This window comes from Scyliorhinus canicula, chromosome 21 (assembly GCF_902713615.1).
Source record: "Scyliorhinus canicula chromosome 21, sScyCan1.1, whole genome shotgun sequence".
Classification (NCBI taxonomy): domain Eukaryota; kingdom Metazoa; phylum Chordata; class Chondrichthyes; order Carcharhiniformes; family Scyliorhinidae; genus Scyliorhinus; species Scyliorhinus canicula.
The window spans coordinates 5,860,443-5,882,206 of NC_052166.1; the positions used below are offsets into that span (position 1 = coordinate 5,860,443).

The following is a 21,764-nucleotide window of genomic DNA, read 5'->3' on the forward strand; positions in this document are numbered from 1 at the left end:
GACTGCTGCCTCAGGACGCCCCCCCCCCCCCCCACCCCCAGATCGTTGCGTGGCTCCATAAGCTGTCCAAAATTCTACTCCTCGTCCGAGCACCTGATTGCATTTCCCACCTGAGATCCTGATGTGTACTAATTGACCACCATGCTCCCAACATCGCGTCGGTGACTACACACTCGACCAATGCCAAAGAGACTTGGGGAATGCCGAGTTTGCACCAGGCGTACACTCAACGCGAGTCTTCATTTCCGCTGGTTGGGGAATCTAAAACATGATGGAATTGGGGGCACAGTCTCCCATTAAGGGAGGGTGGGTGGGGTCTGGGATGAAGAGAAACCTCTTCACTCTAAAGCGTTTTGAATCTCTAGAACTCCCTACTCCTGGACGGTTATGGATCCTCCCATCGCTGAAGATATTTAAATTGGGATTTGACAGATTTTTGGTGTCAGGGAATCGAGGGAGTGATAATGGAGCTGGAAATCGGCCAGGGGATCACACTCCCTTGTTGAATAGGGGTGGGCATGCTCGACAGGCCATCTGGTCTAGCCCTGCTCCTATTTCGTACTCGTGTATTTCTCTCTGCTCTTCCATTTGTTTTTTTAAAAAACCTGTTCTCACTGGTTGCTTGGAGCATCGCGTCATTTTGTGAGGGTCCTTGAGAGGGTGTGGAGGGAGATTTACCAGAACTGTTCCGGGAGGTGAGAGGGGAGTGTTTCGCTTGTGGAGAAGCCGGGGCCATTTCTCCTCTGAGCAAAGGGAGATTGAGGGGAGGCTCAATAAGAGAGTGGACAAGATTAAGATAGGTAGACAAGGAAAACTGTCCCCATTGGCAGATGTTGGGGGGGGGGGGGGGGGGGGAGGAGAATGAGGAGCTAGGAGCACAGTTACAAGCTTTCAGTTTCTGGCAAGGTGGGAGAATTTATTCCACCCAGCAAGTGGTGATGACTTGGGGCTCACTGGGAAGGGAGCTTGAGGAGCATTGGGTGGAGGGGGACTGACTGGGTTGCTGTACCGGACAGCCAGCAGCGTTCAAGAGCCTGAATGTCCCTCCCTTCAGTGCATCATGACGTGGAGATGCCGGCGTTGGACTGGGGTGAGCACAGTAAGAAGTCTTACAACACCAGGTTAAAGTCCAGCAGGTTTGTTTCAAACACGAGCTTTCGGAGCACTGCTCCTTCCTCAGTTAGCTCTGTGGTGCCGACCCGCTGCATTGTGCCGCAAGCCGACGTGGTGAACCTCGCCTTTTTAACCCCTGTCATTCCAACAGGCTGAGAAGCTGGCAAAGTACTCGGCGCTTTACCAGAGCAGCCTCCCCCCACCGCTCGTCGACGCCACCCAACTTTCGGAAGCTGCTGAGGAAGAGCTACTGGAGGAATGCAACGAGGCCTGGAGAGAGCTGGGAGAGGTGAGGCACCAGCAGTTCCCCCTCCCTGCACCCCGCATGCGTCTCCAACATTGGCTGTCCTTTCCATCCCCTCAATTCTGCGTAATTCAAGAGTAATTCACCTCCTGAAACCCCCCCCCAAAAAGCCTGCCCACTATCTACAAGGCACAAGTCAGGAGTGTGATGGACTCCCACTCGAGGCTCCGACAACACTAGAGAAGCTCAACACCATCCAGGACAAAGCAGCCCCCTCCCCCCGCTCGATCGACACGCTAAACCCCACCTTCAACATCCACTCCCTCCACCCACCGACGCACAGCGGCAGCCGTGTGCACCGTCTACAAGATCCATAGAATCTCCACAGTTCAGAAGGAGACCATTTGGTCCATCGAGTCTGTACATACCCTCTGAAAGAACCCCCGAGCTAGATCCAACATCTGCCACCGTGTATAACCATGCTAACATGTTACCCGGTACATCGTGTACATCCATGCTCGCATAGAAACATAGAACAGTGCAGCACAGAACAGGCCCTTCGGCCCTCGATGTTGTGCCGAGCAATGATCACCCTACTCAAACCCACGTATCCACCCCATACCCGTAACACAACAACCCCCCCATTAACCTTATTTTAAATGTTACCCTGTACATCGTTTCCATTGAGTGGAAATCAAATAGTTTGGATGGGGTGGTGTTTGTGCAGTGTGTCCAGGAAGCTTTTCTAACACAGTATGTAGATTGTCCGACCAGAGGGGAGGCCATATTGGATTTGGTACTTGGTAATGAACCAGGGCAGGTGATAGATTTGTTAGTGGGTGAGCATTTTGGATGTAGTGACCACAATTCTGTGACTTTCACTTTAGTAATGGAGAGGGATAGGTGCGTGCAACAGGGCAATGTTTACAATTGGGGGAAGGGTAAATACAATGCTGTCAGACAAGAATTGAAGAGCATAAGTTGGGAACTTATAAGCATAAGTCAGGGAAGGACACAAGTGAAATGTGGAACTTGTTCAAGGAACAGGTTCTGTGTGTCTTTGATATGTATGTCCCTGTCAGGCAGGGAAGAGTTAGTCGAGTGAGGGAACCATGGTTGACAAGAGAGGTTGAATGTCTTGTTAAGAGGAAGAAGGAGACTTATGTAAGGCTGAGGTAACAAGGTTCAGACAGGGCGTTGGAGGGATACAAGCTAGCCAGGAGGGAACTGAAGAAAGGGATTAGGAGAGCTAAGAGAGGGCATGAAAAATCTTTGGCAGGTAGGATAAAGGAAAACCCCAAGGCCTTTTACACATATGTGAGAAATATGAGAATGACTAGAGCGAGGGTAGGTCCGATCAAGGACAGTAGCGGGAGATTGTGTATTGAGTCTGAAGAGATAGGAGAGGTCTTGAACAAGTACTTTTCTTCAGTATTTACAAACGAGAGGGGCCATATTGTTGGAGAGGACAGTGTAAAACAGACTTGTAAGCTCGTGGAGATACTTGTTAGGAAGGAAGATGTGTTGGGCGTTTTGAAAAACTTGAGGATAGACAAGTCCCCCGGGCCTGACGGGATATATCCAAGGATTCTATGGGAAGCAAGAAATGAAATTGTAGAGCCGTTGGCAATGATCTTTTCTTCCTCGCTGTCAACAGGGGTGGTACCAGGGGATTGGAGAGTGGCGAATGTTGTGCCCCTGTTCAAAAAAGGGAATAGGGATAACCCTGGGAATTACAGGCCAGTTAGTCTTACTTCGGTGGTAGGCAAAGTAATGGAAAGGGTACTGAGGGATAGGATTTCTGAGCATCTGGAAATACACTGCTTGATTAGGGATAGTCAGCACGGATTTGTGAGGGGTAGGTCTTGCCTTGCAAGTCTTATTGACTTCTTTGAGGAGGTGACCAAGCATGTGGATCAAGGTAAAGCAGTGGATGTAGTGTACATGGATTTTAGTAAGGCATTTGATAAGGTTCCCCATGGTAGGCTTATGCAGAAAGTAAGGAGGCATGGGATAGTGGGAAATTTGGCCAGTTGGATAATGAACTGGCTAACCGATAGAAGTCAGAGAGTGGTGGTGGATGGCAAATATTCAGCCTGGAGCCCAGTTACCGGTGGCGTACCGCAGGGATCAGTTCTGGGTCCTCTGCTGTTTGTGATTTTCATTAACGACTTGGATGAGGGAGTTGAAGGGTGGGTCAGTAAATTTGCAGATGATACGAAGATTGATGGAGTTGTGGATAGTGAGGGGGGCTGTTGTCGGCTGCAAAGAGACAGAGGATGCAGAGCTGGGCTGAGAAGTGGCAGATGGAGTTTAACCCTGACAAGTTTGAGGTTGTCCATTTTGGAAGGACAAATATGAATGCGGAATACAGGGTTAACGGTAGGGTTCTTGACAATGTGGAGGAACAGAGAGATCTTGGGGTCTATGTTCATAGATCTTTGAAAGTTGCCACTCCAGTGGATAGAGCTGTGAAGAAGGCCTATGGTGTGCTAGCGTTCATTAGCAGAGGGATTGAATTTAAGAGCTGTGAGGTGATGATGCAGCTGTACAAAACCTTGGTCAGGCCACATTTGGAGTACTGTGTGCAGTTCTGGTCGCCTCATTTTAGGAAGGATGTGGAAGCTTTGGAAAAGGTGCAAAGGAGATTTACCAGGATGTTGCCTGGAATGGAGAGTAGGTCTTATGAGGAAAGGTTGAGGGTGCTAGGCCTTTTCTCATTGGAAGGGAGAAGGATGAGGGGCGACTTGATAGAGGTTTACAAGATGATCAGGGGAATAGATAGAGATAGAGTCAGAGACTTTTCCCCTGGGTGGAACAAACCATTACAAGGGGACATAAATTTAAGGTGAATGGTGGAAGATATAGGGGGGATGTCAGAGGTAGGTTCTTTACCCAGAGAGTAGTGGGGGCATTGAATGCACTGCCTGTGGAAGTAGTTGAGTCGGAAACGTTAGGGACCTTCAAGCGGCTATTGGATAGGTACATGGATTAGGGTAGAATAATGGAGTGTAGATTCATTTGTTCTTAAGGGCAGCACGGTAGCATTGTGGATAGCACAATTGCTTCACAGCTCCAGGGTCCCAGGTTCGATTTCGGCTTGGGTCACTGTCTGTGTGGAGTCTGCACATCCTCCCCGTGTGTGCGTGGGTTTCCTCCGGGTACTCCGGTTTCCTCCCACAGTCCAAAGATGTGCAGGTTGGGTGGATTGGCCATGATAAATTGCCCTTCGTGTCCAAAATTCTATGATTAACCAAGGACAAAAGTTCGGCCCAACATCGTGGGCCGAAGGGCCTGTTCTGTGCTGCATTTCTCTAAATCATGTATATCCGTGCTAACGTGTTACCTGGTACATCGTGTATATCCGTGCTAACGTGTTACCTGGTACATCGTGTATATCCATGCTAACGTGTTACCTGGTACACCATGTATATCCGTGCTAACGTGTTACCTAGTACACCATGTACATCCGTGCTAACGTGTTACCTGGTACATCGTGTACATCTGTGCTAACGTGTTACCTGATGCACCACATCCCCCCCACTCGCACACATAATCCGACCTGGAAATATATCGGCCATTCCTTCACTGTTGCTGGGTCAGAATCTTGGAACTCCCTCCCTAACAGCACAGTGGGTTACCTTCACCACACGGAGACTTCAGCGGTTCAAGATGGCGGCTTACCCACCACCTTCTCGAGGGGCAGTCAGGGATGGGCAACAAATGTTGGGCCCGACCAGTGATACCTTCAACCCATGAAAGAAAATAAAGGTTTTAACAAACAGAGCTTCTCTAGAGGAACTTCCTTCATAATACTGTCCCAATTCATGTCAGAAGACCAGGATCAGAAGATGTTGTGGGACTGGGTGGATGTTTTTACAGTAGACAGCAGGCGATGGCCAGACCCTGGCATTATACATGGAGATTTAAGCCTGCGCTCACATCTCTCTCTCTCTTTCGCATCCCCCTCTCTGTTCAGTTTCAGAACAAGCTGACCCTTGCTGACGTGAGGGAAGTGGTCCAAGATTCGGAAAACCCGGTGAGTCTCTTGCAATTCCCTGACTTTGAATTCTTTCCACAGCTTGGGCTTGTTTGCCCACTGGCTCCATTACCCCATACCACTTGGCAAGTGCTGAGGGAGCGCTGTGATAGAAGAGGGTCAGTGCTGAGGGAGTGCCGTGATACAAGAAGGTCAGTGCTGAGGGAGCGCCGCACTGTCGGAGGGTCAGTGCTGAGGGAGTGCCGCACTGTCGGAGGGTTAGTGCTGAGGGAGCGCCGCACTGTCGGATGGTCGGTGCTGAGGGAGCGCCGCAATTTGGAGGGTCATTGCTGTGGGAGCGCCGCACCGTCGGAGATTCAGTGCTGTGGGAGCGCTGCACTGTCGGAGGGTCAGTGCTGTGGGAGCGCCGCACTGTCGGAGGGTCAGTGCTGAGGGAGCGCCGCACTGTTGGAGGGTCAGTGTTGAGGGAGCGCCGCACTGTCGGAGGGTCAGTGCTGAGAGGGCGCCGCACTGTCGGAGGGTCAGTGCTGAGGGAACACTGCACTGTCAGAGGGTCAGTGCTGAGGGAGTGCCGCACTGTCGGAGGGTCAGTGCTGAGGGAGTGCCGCACTGTCGGAGGGTCAGTGCTGAGGGAGCGCCGCACTGTCGGAGGGTCAGTGCTGAGGGAGTGCCGCACTGTCGGAGGGTCAGTGCTGAGGGAGAACCGCACTGTTGTAGTTTTTGTCTGTTGTGCTGAGGGAGGTGTGATTTTCTGGGCTGTTTCGTCGAGGGGCAGTTACTCAGCCTCGGGAGGTTTTCTGACAGATGTTTGTTTTTTATACACTTAACAGCTGGCTGTATTATTAGCTCGAGAAAGAGCCCTCTTGGCAGAACTGAACATCCAAAAAAACCGAACGCCCAAACGTAAGTTGAAAACGAGACTAACCAAAACTGTGAGACCAACCCTGGACCCCACAGCTCGGGAAGAGAAACATGGACCTCGGAGAGAAGGGCTCAGTGCAAATTCACTGGAATGTCCCCTGAACTCAGGATTAAATGACAAGGAGGAGATTAAACACTCCCAGGATTGTAGAATGTTCAGGTGCGGGAGATGGAACACAGCACAGTACAGGCCCTTCAGCCCACGATGTTGTGCCGACCATTTATCCTAATCGAAGATCAACCTAACCTACACCCCGTCAATTTACTGCTGCCCATGTGCCTGTCTAAGAGTGGCTTAAATGTCCCTAATGACTCTGTCATGTGAGAGTACCTTTAAGAAATGGGTGTTTATAAATGGGTGTGTATATAAATATCTGTAGTGAGAGTACCTTTAAGAAATGGGTGTTTACTACTGCAGTGATGTGAGAGAGTGGGTGGAGCTGGGGCTGTCTGTCAGCTTTTTATTTTTGTTTTTGAGCAGGCTGCAGGGTGTGTTTGAATTTCGTTTTCAGGGTTGGAGCTGAAGCCAGACAGAGCAGGTGTATTGCTGTTCTCTCTGCCATCAAAAGACTATCTCTTGATCATTTGGTGAATTCAGAATTATAAATGTTCTCAGTAGTGAATGTAAACCTAATGTGCTTCTGATAATTTAATGGTTGCTAAGATGTTCACTGTATGTTTTAAAAAGGTTAACTTGAGTTCATAGAATCAACATTGTTTTGCTTTAAAAAATACTTTTCCATTTTTACTGTACCACACCTGTAGAGTGGGCCGTGTGCTCCCCGTACCACAACCTATTAAAAGTTGTGGGTCAGGTGACCTCCATGATACACTTGGGGTTCTCTAAACCCTGGCACATAACAACTCTGACTCCACCACCTCTGCTGGCAGTGCATTCCACACACCCTCCACTCTCTGTGTACAGAACCTACCTCTGACATCTCCCCAATACCTTCCTCCGAACACCTTCAAATTATGTCCCCTCGTGACAGCCATTTCCACACTGGGGAAAAGTCTCTGGCTATCCACTCTATTCATGCCTCTCATCACCTTGTACACCTCTACCAAGTCACCTCTCTGCCTTATTTGCTCCAGTGAGAAAAGCCCTAGCTCCCTCAACCTTTTTTCATAAGACTTGCCCTCCAGACAACGTAGCATCCTGGTAAATCTCCGCTGTACCCTTTACAAAGCATCCACATCCTTCCTATAATGAGGCGACCAGAACTGGACACAATATTCCAAGTGTGGTCTAACTAGAGTTTTATAAAGCTGCAGCAAAACCTTGCGGCTGTTAAACTCAATCCCCCTGTTAATGAAAGCCAACACTCCATACGCCTTCTTAACAACCCTATCAACCTTGGGTGGCAACTTTGAGGGATCTATGTACGTGGACCCCAAAATCCCTCTGTTCCTCTATACTTCTAAGAATCCTGCCTTTAACCCTGTATTCAATATTCAAATTCGACCTTCCAAAATGAATCACTTCACATTTATCAATGTTGAACTCCATCTGCCACTTCTCAGCCCAGTCCTGCATCCTGTCAATGTCCTATTGTAACCTGCAACAACCCTCAACACTATCTACAACTCCACCAACCTTGGTGTCATCGGCAAACTTACCATCCCACCCTTCCACTTCCTTATCCAAGTCATTTATAAAAACCACAAAGCAGAGCTCCCAGAACAGATCCTTGCAGGATACCACTGGTCACCGACCTCCAGGCGGAATACTTTCCATCCACTGCCACTCGCTGTCTTCTTTCGGCCAGCCAATTCCGTATCCAGACAGCCAAATTTCCCTGTATCCCTAACTTTCTGAATGAGCCAACCATGGGGAACCTTATCAAATGCCTTACTGAAATCCTTATATACCACATACACTGCCCGACCATCAATGTGTCTCATAGAAGTCATAGAAGTTACAGTGCAGAAGGAGGCCATTCGGCCCATTGAGTCTGCACTGGCTCTTGGAAAGAGCACCCTACCCAAGCCCACATCTCCACCCTATCCCCATAATCCCATAACCCAGTAACCCCACCCAACACTAAGGGCGATTTTGGACACTCGGGCAATTTAGCATGGCCAATCCACCTAACCTGCACATCTTTGGACTGTGGGAGGAAACCGGAGCATCCGGACGAAACCCACGCACACAGGCGGAGAACGTGCAGACTCCGCACAGACAGTGACCCAAGCTGGGAATTGAACCTGGGACCCTGGAGCTGTGAAGCAATTGTGCTAACCACTATGCTACCGCACTGCTCCATGTCTCGTCACATCCTCAAAGAATTCAATGAGGCTTGTGAGGCAAGACCTGCCCCTCACAAAGCCATGCTGACTATCTTTAATCAGGCTATGTTTTTCTAAATAATCATAAATCCTGTCTCTCAGAATCCTTTCCAATATTTTGCTCACCACAGACTCGAGACTGATGGGTCTGTAATTCCCAGGGATTTCCCTATTCCCTTTCTTGAATAGAAGACCAACATTCGCCTCCCTCCAATCATCCGGTACTATTCTAGTGGAGAGTGAGGACGCAAAGATCATCGCCAACGGCGCAGCAATCTCCTCCCTCGCTTCCCGTAGTAATCTTGGGTATATCCCGTCAGGCCCAGGGGACTTATCTAACCTGATGCTTTTCAAAATTTCCAGCACAGCCTCCTTCTTAATATCAACCTGTTCGAGTATATTAACCTGGTTCACACTGTTCTCATGGACAACAAGGTCCCTCTCTCTAGTGAATACTGAAGCCAAGTATTCATTTAGGGCCTCCCCCAGCTCTCCAGACTCTAGGCACAAGTTTCCTCCACTATCCCTGATCGGCCCTACTCTGATCATTCTCTAATTTCTCACATAAGTGTAGAACTCCTTGGGGTTTTCCCTAATCCTTCCCGCCAGGGCTTTTTCATGCCCCCTTCTAGCTCTCGTCAGTCCATTTTTGAGTTCCTTCCTGGCTACCTTGTAACTCACTAGTCAGATCCTTGCGTCCTCAACCTTACGTAAGCTTCCTTCTTCCTCTTAACTAGAATGTCCACTTCTCTTGTCATCCAAGGGCTCCTTCACCTCACCATTCACTCCTCATCTCAGTGGGACAAACAATTCAGCACACGCAGCAAGTGCTCCTTAAACAATCCCCACATTACTGTTGTGCATTTCCCCAAGAACAATTGTTCCCACTTTCTGCTCCTCGGCTCCTGTCTAATAGCAGTATAATTTCCCCTCCCCCCAATTAAATACCTTCCCATACTGTCTGTTCCTATCCCTCTCCATGACTATGGTAAAGGTCAAGGAGTTGTGGTCACTGTCACCGAAATGCTCTCCCACCGAGACATCTGACACCTGGCCTAGTTCGTTGCCGAGCACCAAATCCAATGTGGCCGCCCCCTGATCGGCCTATCTACATATTGAGTCAGGAATTCTTCCTGTGCACACCTGGCAAAATCTGGATGATTTCAAGCTATTCAGCTCTGGTTGAGAGAGAGAAACTATTTCTCGCTGGTTGGCTGGAGCCTGGGACAGAGGCGGGAAAGGGAGGCTGGACGGAACAAAATCTAAAAACGAGAACTGGAGATTTCAGGATTGGAATTAGGAAAACCTTGACACGAAAAGGGTGCTGGGAGTCTGGAACTCTCTCCCACAAACAGCAATCGATGCCGGGTCAGTTAATATTAAATCTGTGAGATTGTCATCCAAAGATGTTGAGGTATATTGGGGTGGAGGGTAGGTCACAGGTCAGATAGGATCTCATTAAATGGGGGAACAGGGCCGGTTTAGACAGATTTCGGGTCGAGGGTTATGGGTGGAGGGGGTGAGACATACAGGAAAGTGGGGTTGAGGCCCTGATCAGATCAGACATGGTTTTGTCGAATGGGGGAGGGGGGCAGCAGGATTTGAGGGTCTGAATGGCTGCCTGATTCTGAGGGTCTTCTGGCAGTTATCACATTTCTCTTTTCTGTTTCAAACTCCTGCAGCTTTGATCACCAATCAAGAGGTGCTGACATGTTTGGGGAAGCAAGAGGTACGGTCATTTTTGTAAAAATCTTTACAATGTAATGGGAGCTTTACTCTGTATCTAACCCCGTGCTGCCCCTGTCCTGGGAGTGTTTGATGGGGACAGTGCAGAAGGAGCTTTACTCTGTATCTAACCCCGTGCTGTACCTGTCCTGGGAGTGTTTGATGGGGACAGTATAGAGGGAGCTTTACTCTGTATCTAACCCCGTGCCGTACCTGTCCTGGGAGTGTTTGATGGGGACAGTGTAGAGGGAGCTTTACTCTGTATCTAACCCCGTGCTGTACCTGTCCTGGGAGTGTTTGATGGGGACAGTGTAGAGGGAGCTTTACTCTGTATCTAACCCTGTGCTGTATCTGTCCTGTGAGTGTTTGATGGGGACAGTGTAGAGGGAGCTTTACTCTGTATCTAACTCCGTGCTGCACCTGTCCTGGGAGTGTTTTTTAAAAATGTTTTTATTCTCCATTTTCCCATTTTCCTCCAACATTCACACCCCACCCACAAACAGTAAACGGTAACAAATACAAAATCAATTCCCTTAACAATAACAACGATCCCATCCTCCCACCACCCCAAACAATGGCCCATCTGTCAATAAACGCATCCAATAAAACAAACCCTCCCATGGTGGAAACAAAAAACAAAGGGGAAAGAAAAGTCCGGGCCGCCCATGGTCACCCTAGAGTCCACCCACCCACACACACACACTCAACGCCGTCCAACCTCTGAAAGAGTACCGTACGTGATACCCAAGAGTTGTAAACCCCCCCCCCCCCCCCTCAACCTCCCCTCACCACCAACTCCTCCCATTCACTGCCTCTTGTAAAACTCCTCCCCCCAACCTCGGTTCCTTCCCCCCCAACTTTCCACCCCGGCTAGACCACTCGGGCCCTGTTCTGCCAGGCTCCGATGGCCGCAGCCCCTCCCCCCACCTCCCTCCATTCACTGTCCGGTTTAAACCCCGCCTGGGTCCCTTGCTCCCTGCCCTGCCCTAGGAAAACCCAGAAATCCCCTTTAAGCACACACACCCCACATATCCACCTACACCCCAAAGAGCCCTCACTTCGAGTACAAGTCCCATCACTTCCCTTGTCCAAATATATACACCATTGGCTCCTTTCGCCCACACACCCGCACGCAGTGAAACAAAAAAGAAGAAAATACAGTCCTGAGGTTACATCGGCACATGGCCATTTCTCAGTTCTGCCACAGTCCTTCTGCCTTCGCAAACTCCTCCGCTGCTTCCACCGTTCCAAAATAAAAGTCCTTGAGCTTATAAGTCACCCTCGGCTTCGCTGGATATACAATGCCGCACTGCACCTTGCTACTGTACAGTGCCCTCTTCACCCGGTTGAAAGCAGCCCGCCTCCTCGCCAGCTCCACTGTAAAGTCCTGGTATACACCTATGCCAGCTCCAGCCCACTGCACCACCCGCTTCTGCTTGGCCCAGCACAGGACCTTCTCCTTCACACTGTACCTACGGAAGCACAGAGTCACTACTCTTGGCGGCTCACCTGCCTTTGGTACAGGCCTCCAAGAACGATGAGCCTGATCCAGTTCATACCGGGAGGGATCCTCCCCCTCCCCCAATAGTTTCGCCAGCGTAGCAGCAAAATACTCAGTCGGCCTCGGCCCCTCAACTCCTTCGGGCAGCCCCACAATCCTCAAATTCTGTCGCCTGGATCTGTTTTCCAGGTCTTCCATTTTTCCTCGCAGATCCTTGTTCACCTCCAGCACCTTCCGCATCTCCTTCCCCATCGAGGCAAGTTGATCACTGTGCTGCAACAACGTCTCCTCCACTTCCTTCAGCGCCTCCCCTTGCTCCCGCACCTCCGCCACTGCGCTCGCCAACGCCGTCAGTCACCGGGGAAATCGCCTCCTCCACCAGCACACTCAAAACCTCCCTCATCTCCTTCCTCATCGCCTCCAAGTATTTTGTAAACTGCCTTTCGAATTCTGCAGCCATCACCGTAGTTATTTCTTCAGCCGTAAGCAATGCAGCCTCCCCTGGTGCTCCAGCCTCCTTTTTCCCTGGTGACCCCGCCACTCCCCGACGGGCCCTCAGCTGCTTTTTTAACGGCCGTTTTCTTACTGACCCTTGACACCTTCTGCTGCGCCTTCTCTGTGCCTTCTCCGTGCCTTTGTCGCCTCCGTAGACCTTGGGACCGGGCGTAAAGCCCCGAAAATGTCGTTCCCGAACGGGAGCCCTCCGTTGCGCGGCCGCCTCCCGCCCGCCATCACCGGAAGTCTTCGTCCTGGGAGTGTTTGATGGGGACAGTGTAGAGGGAGCTTTACTCTGTATCTTACCCCGTGCTGTACCTGTCCTGGGAGTGTTTGATGGGGACAGTGTAGAGGGAGCTTTACTCTGTATCTTACCCCGTGCTGTACCTGTCCTGGGAGTGTTTGATGGGGACAGTGTAGAGGGAGCTTTACTCTGTATCTTACCCCGTGCTGTACCTGCCCTGGGAGTGTTTGATGGGGACAGTGTAGAGGGAGCTTTACTCTGTATCTAACCCTGTGCTGTACCTGTCCTGGGAGTGTTTGATGGGGACAGTGTAGAGGGAGCTTTACTCTGTATCTTACCCCGTGCTGTACCTGCCCTGGGAGTGTTTGATAGGGACAGTGTAGAGGGAGCTTTACTCTGTATCTAACCCCGTGCTGTACCTGTCCTGGGAGTGTTTGATGGGGACAGTGTAGAGGGAGCTTTACTCTGTATCTAACCCCGTGCTGTACCTGTCCTGGGAGTGTTTGATGGGGACAGTGTAGAGGGAGCTTTACTCTGTATCTAACCCCGTGCTGTACCTGTCCTGGGAGTGTTTGATGGGGACAGTGTAGAGGGAGCTTTACTCTGTATCTAACCCCGTGCTGTACCTGTCCTGGGAGTGTTTGATGGGGACAGTGTAGAGGGAGCTTTACTCTGTATCTAACCCCGTGCTGTACCTGTCCTGGGAGTGTTTGATGGGGACAGTGTAGAGGGAGCTTTACTCTGTATCTAACCCCGTGCTGTACCTGTCCTGGGAGTGTTTGATGGGGACAGTGTAGAGGGAGCTTTACTCTGTATCTAACCCCGTGCTGTACCTGTCCTGGGAGTGTTTGATGGGGGCAGTGTGGAGGGAACTTTACTCTGTATCTAACCCCGTGCTGTACCTGTCCTGGGAGTGTTTGATGGGGACAGTTCAGAGGGAAAATACCTGGTTACTGTGATGACTCCTCAAGCTTTGTGTTCGTCCGTCAGTTACAGAACACCGACAGACAGCTGGAGATGATTCTCTCTTGCGTTAGAACAAGGAAGAAATCATTACAGGACGAGTTAGCGAGGTATGTGTGCACCGATTCAAGGATAATCATGCTCATTATGTTCTCTATTTACTCCCCTCCTGCTCCCTTGTTGCCTCATTCTGTTTGTTGTCCGCCTGACTGGCCTGCAAGCTGTGCTCTGAGTCAGGCTGGAGCTTTAGAACAGCTGTAAACATGAGATGGTCACTGACAGGTTTCGGAGCGAATGCGGATTCGGTCAGGCTGTGCAGAACTGTTGGGCCCTCTCCTCCCCACAGAAGCTCCCTGGTCACCGCAATACATGGGGGAGATGGCCGTCTCCCCTTTGGCCAGTATCCTGACCCGTGTTGACGAGGGACAGAATAGCCAGATTAGGTTGCACCCGCGGCATGCTCCTGCCCTTTTCGCCCTGTAGTCTTCCTCCCACTGGAGCCTGGGGGATGGAGCATAGAAGTTGGCAAGTCTTGCCTCTAATTGTACAGAGCATTGGCTTTTCTGCACCCTGAGTACTGTGTACAGTTTGGCCTCCTTACCCTTACTTAATGAGGGGATTTACTCGTGTCGGAGGCCTTTTTTGAGAAGGTTCACAGGGCCGATTCCTGTGATGAAGGGGGTTTGTCTGATGAGAAAAGGATTGAGCAGGTCGGGGCCCTGTACCCATCGGAATTTAGAAGAATGAGAGGTGATCTTAGTGCAACATTTCAGATTCTGAGGGGCAGGGTGTTGACAGGGTGGATGCTGAGAGAACGTTCCTTCCCCCTCCTCATGGGGTGGAATCTAGAACTGGAGGAGGGGTGGGCTGCACAGTCTGAGAATAAGGAGGGGTCTCCCATAGAAGACAGAGATGGGGAGGAATTTACTCCCTGGCGGGTGGGGTCAGTCTGTGGAATTTCCCCCGTCCCAAACAGTGGGGAAAGATTTCTGATCAATGAGGGGGTCAAGAGTTACTGCGGAGGGGATGCGACAGACATAAAAGTGTGGTTGTGACCCCAATTGGATCAGAGGCGATCTTACTGAAACGGGGGGGGGGGGGGGGGGGCAGTTTTGAGGAGCCAAGTGGCTTATTCCTTTAGTCCTGATCCTTATGTTCTTTCCCCCCACACCCCATACATATCCCGGGGCTTTTGTAGGGAACAGAAGTGGCTGCAGGAACAGCTGGAGGTGGAGAAGTCGCTGCTGGAGAAGCTGGAGGACCAGCAGCAGCAGAACTTCCTCGCGCTCTCCAAGAACAGGTGAGTGGTCCCGTGCTGCGGATATCTGACTGGTGGTTGGGGCTGCTTTGCCGCACTGCGGCTGTGCCATTTCAGTTTTCCGTGCTGACTGCGGGGGTGGGGGGGGGGGGGGAGAGAGGGGAGGGGGGGGGGGGGGGGACGCTGTGCTGTGTGTGTGGGGGGGGGCTGATGTGAAGGTGGGGGGGGGGGGGGTGTGGTTTGTGAGCTCTCGTGTCAGTATTCATCCAAACTTTTGTCGGCTGTCTGTCCCCTTGCTGCGTATCAACTTGCTAATGTTTGTGTTTGTTCTCTCTGCTCTCCTTTACTCAGCGTTATCCACAAAATGAAAATCAACATGGAGAAGGTGACTTCGCAGAAGGAGAAACTCCTGTCTGCATTGGGAAATTTCCTGGACGAGCATTACCCTCCCCCCAGCGATGCGGTGACAGGCCGAAAGTCGGCGGTAAGCAGAGACCATGGGAAACGGGTGCAGGGGAGACCGCTCGGCCCGTTGAAGCTGCTGGCTCATCCTGGCTGATTGTGGGCTTCAACTCCACATTCTTCACCTAACGAAATGCGGGCGGTCGCTGGTTTGGGCCAGCTATTATTTCCCTGAGTGGCTTGCGTGGGCCATTTCACACGGCATTTAAGAGTCAAGCCCCATTGCTGTGGGATCTGGCGACACCTGTGGGCCAGACTGGGTACGGTCGACAGATCTCCTTCCTGTGCACATGAGTGAGCCAGATAGATTTTTACAGCAATCTACAATATTGTGCCACTATTGGCAGCACGGTGGTGCAGTGGTTAGCACGGCGCCGAGATCCCAGATTCGATTCTGGCTCCGGGTCACTGTCCGTGTGGAGTTTGCACATTCTCCCCGTGTTTGCGTGGGATTCGCCCCCACAAACCAGAGATGTGCAGGGTGGGTGGATTGGCCAGGCTAAATTGCCCCTTAATTGGAAAAAAATGAATTGGGTACTCTAAATTTATTTTTAAAAAATCATTATGCTACTAAGTCCAGATTTTTTTCACTGAATTCAGGTTTCACCATCTGCAGTGGTGGGATTTGAACTCAGGACCCCAGAGCATTAATAATAATAATCTTTATTGTCACAAGTAGGCTCAGATTAACACTACAATGAAGTTACTGTGATAAGCCGCTAGTCGCCACATTCCGGTGCTTGTCGGTACACAGGGAGCATTCTGAATGTCCAAATTACCGACAAAGCACGTCTTTCGGGACTTGTGGGAGGAAACCGGAGCACCCGGAGGAAATCCACCCAGACACGGGGAGAACGTGCAGCCTCCACACAGACAGTGACCCAAGCCGGGAATCGAACCTGGGACCCTGGCGCTGTGAAGCCACAGTGCTATCCACTGTGCTGCCCATTACCCTGGGTCTCTGGACTACTAGCCCAGTGATAGTACCACTACGCCACGGCCTGCCTTGTTAATTAAGCATATGGTGTGATGGGTTTCATTAATCGGGGCATTGAGGTCAAGTCGAACTTGTGTAAGGCATTAGTTAAGCACAGATCTGGAGCCTTGCGTCCGGTAAAAGAGCGAATGTGCAAGGTTACGGGGACAAGGCAGAGGGAGTGGGACTGGGTCGTTTTGCTCCCTCAGACAGCCAGTGTAGAGCCGATGGGCCGAACGACCTCCTAGGTTCTGTGATTGTGTGAACGGTCCCAGGGATGAGGGGACTCGAGATCCGTGGACAGATTGGAGAAACCGGGACTGTTCTCTCGGGAGAGGAGAAGGTGGACAGGAGATTTGAACGAGAGGTTGAAAATCACGAGGAAGGCGTGGGGAAGTCTGGGACAGAGTAGAGAGGGAGAAACTGTTCCCGTTGTTGGGAGCATTGGGACCTGGGGGGAGGGAGACACAAATTGAAGGCAATTGGAGAAAGGAGTGCCAGGAACACAGGGAGAGAACTTAGTGCGGCTGGTGGTTCGGATTTGGAATCTGCAGGTCAACAGAGCACGGGTGAGGTGAGTGAGGAGCGGGCGCACTGCTCGTTTGCAGGGCTGGTGCAGACATGATGGGCCAAATGGCCTCCTTCGCCATCACAATTCTGTGATTCGTTGAGTGCAGTTTGGGGGCAGCAGCTTTGTCCACTCAGGGAAGGATGGACTGTGTGATGGCAGACAGGATGCTCGCTGACTGACCCACCGGGATCTGGGCGCCAAGCCCTCGTCATTAATCGCACACGGTTTTCTGCTTTCAGAGGTTGCCCTCCAGGACAGATGAAAACACAGCCAACTTCATGACTTTGCACGAGATTCTCGAGGTGAGGACGGGCACCTCGCCGTCAACGGGGTTCAATGCGGGTTTGGAGGTTTGGATTAGGCCCGTTGGTGCGACATTGCATGAAAGTGTGCTTCTTGCGTGTGTGCCCCCAACTGAGTGGTTCTTGAGATGGGGAGGGTTGTAGGGGCTGAGGTTACAGAGATAGGGAGGGTTGTAGGGGCTGGAGGAGGTTACAGAGATAGGGAGGTTTGTAGGGGCTGGAGGAGGTTACAAAGATGGGGAGGGTTGTAGGGGCAGGAGGAGGTTACAAAGATAGGGAGGGTTGTAGGGGCTGGAGGAGGTTACACAGATAGGGAGGGTTGTAGGGGCTGGAGGAGGTTACAGAGATAGGGAGGGTTGTAGGGGCTGGAAGAGGTTACAGAAATAGGGAGGGTTGTAGGTGCTGGAGGAGGTTACAGAGATAGGGAGGGTTGGGGGGGCTGGAGGAGGTTACATAGGGAGGATTGTAGGGGCTGAGGTTACAGAGATAGGGTTGTAGGTCCAGGAGGAGGTTACATAGATAGGTAGGGTTGTAGGGGCTCGAAGAGATTACAGAGATAGGGAGGGATAGGGGCTGGAGGAGGTTACAGAGATAGGGAGGCTTGTAGGGGCTGGAGGAGGTTAGAGAGATAAGGAGGGTTGTAGGGGCTGGAGGAGGTTAGAGATAGGGTTGTAGGGGCTGGAGGAGGTTACAGAGATAGGGAGGGTTGTAGGGGCTGGCGGAGGTTACAGAGATAGGGAGGCTTGTAGGGGCTGGAGGTTGGGTTGTAGGGGCTGGAGGAGGTTAGAGATAGGGTTGTAGGGGCTGGAGGAGGTTACAGAGATAGGGAGGGTTGTAGGAGCTGGAGGAGGTTACAGAGATAGGGAAGGTTGTAGGGGCTGGAGGAGGTTACAGAGATAGGGGGGGTTGTAGGGGCTGGAGTATGTTACAGAGATAGGGAGTGTTGTAGGGGCTGGAGGAGGTTACAGAGATAGGGAGGGTTGTAGGGGCTGGAGGTTACAGAGATAGGGAGGGTTGTAGGGGCTGCCGAAGGTTACAGAGATAGGGAGGGCTGTAGGGGCTGGCGGAGGTTACAGAGATAGGGAGGGCTGTAGGGGCTGGAGGAGGTTACAGAGATAGGGAGGGGTGTAGGGGCTGGAGGAGGTTACAGAAGGGAGGGCTGCAGGAGATTACATGATGGGGTCAGCAGAGTTTCAGATTAAAGTGAGGGTGGCCAGGCGAAGGTGCCCTCTAGCGTGTGTGTGTGTGAGAGAGTTGGTGTTTACATTCCTTGCTGCACCCAGGCCCTCATTCCCTCATCTCTCTCTCTCTCTCTCTCTCTCTCCCTGTCCCTGCCTTTTCTCTCTCAGCACCTCATGACCAAGACAATGAAGAGCCCCCACGACCCCTACTTGGAGCTTGACGCCACCTTCTGGCCGCCGTTTGTCGAGGCCCTCCTACGTTACGGGGTGGTCCTGCGGCACCCCGATGACCCCCGCCGCATCCGCCTGGAGGAATTCGACCAGTAGCGGGCGGAAGGGAGGAGCAGGGCTGTCCAGGAGACGCACTCGCTCTCCTTCCCTCCCCCTCTCACCGCCCATTGTTGAGACAACCTTCCCCACCGCCAACCTGCCCTAATGCGCGCGAGTCTGGACATCGACCCCCCATCACCACCGGCTGTGCGGCTTCAGGCGGCAAGAGCCTACACTCGACTGGGCATGTGGGTTCTGATTGATGCGGGGGGGGGTGCATTTTAGCATACTGAGGCCTGAGATCGGCTTGGGACAGCTCCAACTAGAAGCAACAGAGAAGGATGGAAAGGTCTCCACTCCCCATGCACAGAGGGGGGTTGGAAATTCGTCCCCGCAGCAAAATTGAAAAAGATTGGGCGCCAAAGCGCACAGCAAGGAGGACACGAGACGGGGCGAGTTCATCGAACATCCACGACCCAGGTGACCCTCGCTCACTGACCTTTGGCTCTTGCTCACAGACCCGAGCGTTCCCAGAGGCGGATGGGAGTTCCTGACTGCAATTGGTGATTTGGCTCTTGAACCCTCGGCTGTCGAAAGACTCACCACAGCACAGATTTCCCCAGCGATTTTGCAACTTTCCACTGTTGTACTGATGCATTAAATCCCTCATGATAATTCACCTGATAGCGTTTTGCACGTTGATTTCATTTTAAAAAAAAGTTGGTGGCGTTCATTATCTTCAGCTGAGAGGAGCCAAAACTGGAATTGTGGCATCAGCACTGCCCCATCAAACACTCCCAGGACAGGTACAGCACTGGGTTAGATACAGAGTAAAGCTCCCTCTGCACTGTCCCCATCAAACACTTCCAGGACAGGTACAGCATGGGGTTAGATACAGAGTAAAGCTCCCTCTACACTGTCCCCATCAAACACTTCCAGGACAGGTACAGCATGGGGTTAGGTACAGAGTAAAGCTCCCTTTACACTGTCCCCATCAAACATTCCCAGGACAGGTACAGCACGGGGTTAGATACAGAGTGAAGCTCCCTCTACACTGTCCCCATCAAACACTCCCAGGGCAGGTACAGCACGGGGTTAGATACAGAGTAAAGCTCCCTCTACACTGTCCCCATCAAACACTCCCAGGACAGGTACAGCACGGGGTTAGATACAGAGTAAAGCTCCCTCTACACTGTCCCTATCAAACACTCCCGGACAGGTACAGCACGGGGTTAGATACAGAGTAAAGCTCCCTCTACACTGTCCCCATCAAACACTCCCAGGAAAGGTACAGCACAGGGTTAGATACAGAGTAAAGCTCCCTCTACACTGACCCCATCAAACACTCCCAGGAAAGGTACAACACCGGTTTGGATGCCGAGTTGAAAATCATGTTTGATGAGCCGGAACGTATTGCAGTTTCTGTAGTGCAACCTTCGCGGAGTAGCCAGTCTTTATTGCCCCTGCGGTGGGTGAGCGGCAGTGTAGCAGTATTGCCATTTTGTTAGTAAACTGGAAAGCCAGGATAATGATCGGGGGCGGGGGGGGGGGGAACCATGGCAGGTGGTGAAATTTGAATTGAATAGTGATCTGGGATTAAGACGTCTCAAGGTGACCAATGATGAAACCATTCTTTAAAAAAAGAACCATCTGGTTCTCCAGTGCCCCTTTGGGGAAGGAGATCTGCCATCGTTATTGCGGTCTGGACTACACTCCTGCCAGAAACATCGTTGATTCTGGGTTCGCTGGTCTAGCCTGTGATGCCCACATACCCTGAAAGAAGTTTTCTTAAAACCGGCTGCAGTCCCTGTGTGGTGTAGGTACACCCAGTGCTGTTATGGAGGGAGTTTTGGGATTTTGCCCCATCAACAGTGAAGAAATGGGCGATATATTTCCTTTTTTTAAAAAGTATTTTTATTAAGGTTTTGCAAAATTTTTCATAATAAAACAGTAGTAACAATAATAACAAAACAAACTAGTGAACATTAACATAGTGTAAAAAGAGAATATGCAATAACAATTAAATAGACATTACCCCACGCGACCCAGTCTTCCCACACCATCCCAATGAAGCACTCACCCCCCCTCCCCCTCCCCCGCTACGGATTGCTGCTGCTGCTGACATTTTAATTTTCGCCGAGATAGTCGACGAACGGCTGCCACCTCCGAGAGAACCCTAGCGTAGACCCTCTACAGGCAAACTTTATTTTCTCGAGGCTGGGAATCCCAGCCATGTCGTTAACCCAAGTCTCTACCCTCTGGGGGGGGGGGGGCTTTGAGTCCCTCCACATTAATGAAATCCGTCTCCGGGCTACTAGGGAGGCAAAGGCCAAGACATCGGCCTCTTTCGCCCCCTGAACTCCCGGGTCTTCTGACACTCTGGACTCGGCACCACCCGTGTGTTCAGCACCTTGGACATTGCCCTCGCGAACCCTTGCCAGAACTCTCTAAGCGGACGATATATTTCCAAGTCGAGTTGGTGTGTTTATGTGTGTGTTAGAGGGGTTGGGAGGTATTTGCAGGCGATGGGTGTTTCCCATGGCGTCTGCTGCCCTTGTCCCTCTGGGGGGTACAGATGGTGGGTTTGGGCAGTGCTGTGGAAGGAGTCTTGGCAAGTGGCTGCAGTGCATCTTGTAGACGGTACACACGGCTGCCGCTGTGCCTCAATGGGGGGGGGGGTCGGAAAGCTGCGTTGTCCCGGGTCTGATAATCCCTCCGATTTAAAACGTAAAAATGAAGTGATCTCTGCTGTTATAATTTGGCTAGTTGTGGGAACCTGCTCAAATGGTGCTAATTCCAATCGGCAGGCAAAACATTTTCCTTCCCGCTGACCCGGCATTGTCCACAAGATGTCCTCATCGCTTTGTCGTTTTAGGAAAGCTATTGCAGCAGCTCCCAACTCGCCCACTCCCCCCCCCCCGTGACCCTGCCCGTTCTTCCTGCTCAGACATTGATCCAATTCCCTCTTTGGAAAGCCTCGATTGAACCTGCCTCCTCCACACTCTTTTAAGACAGCACCTTCCAGATCCTAACCTCTCACAGTGCGATAAAGCTTCTCATATCCCTGTCGCTCCTTCCTCCGACCGCCTTCAATCTGTGTGTCTCTCTCCACCCACCCCCAGTTCCTGATCCTCTCACCGATGGGAACGGCTTCTCCCACCCACCCCGTCTCGTGATTTTTGAACACCTCGATCAAACGAGAACAGTCCCAGCTTCTCCGACCAGTCCAGGGAGCTGAAGTCTCCATAC

The 21,764-nt window shown here is 51.4% G+C and overlaps 1 protein-coding gene across 1 annotated transcript; it reads left to right on the top strand.

The window, feature by feature from the left end:
• Positions 1 to 1,258: 1,258 nt before the first annotated feature.
• cenpk (centromere protein K) lies at positions 1,259 to 19,199 on the top strand (the record flags this gene model as incomplete). Its single annotated transcript, XM_038782567.1, has 9 exons — positions 1,259 to 1,402; positions 5,337 to 5,396; positions 6,188 to 6,260; positions 10,250 to 10,296; positions 13,523 to 13,605; positions 14,694 to 14,795; positions 15,105 to 15,237; positions 17,002 to 17,064; positions 18,414 to 19,199. Coding segments are annotated over 9 exons (864 nt in total), but the record flags the coding sequence as incomplete, so codon positions are not given.
• Positions 19,200 to 21,764: the final 2,565 nt, after the last annotated feature.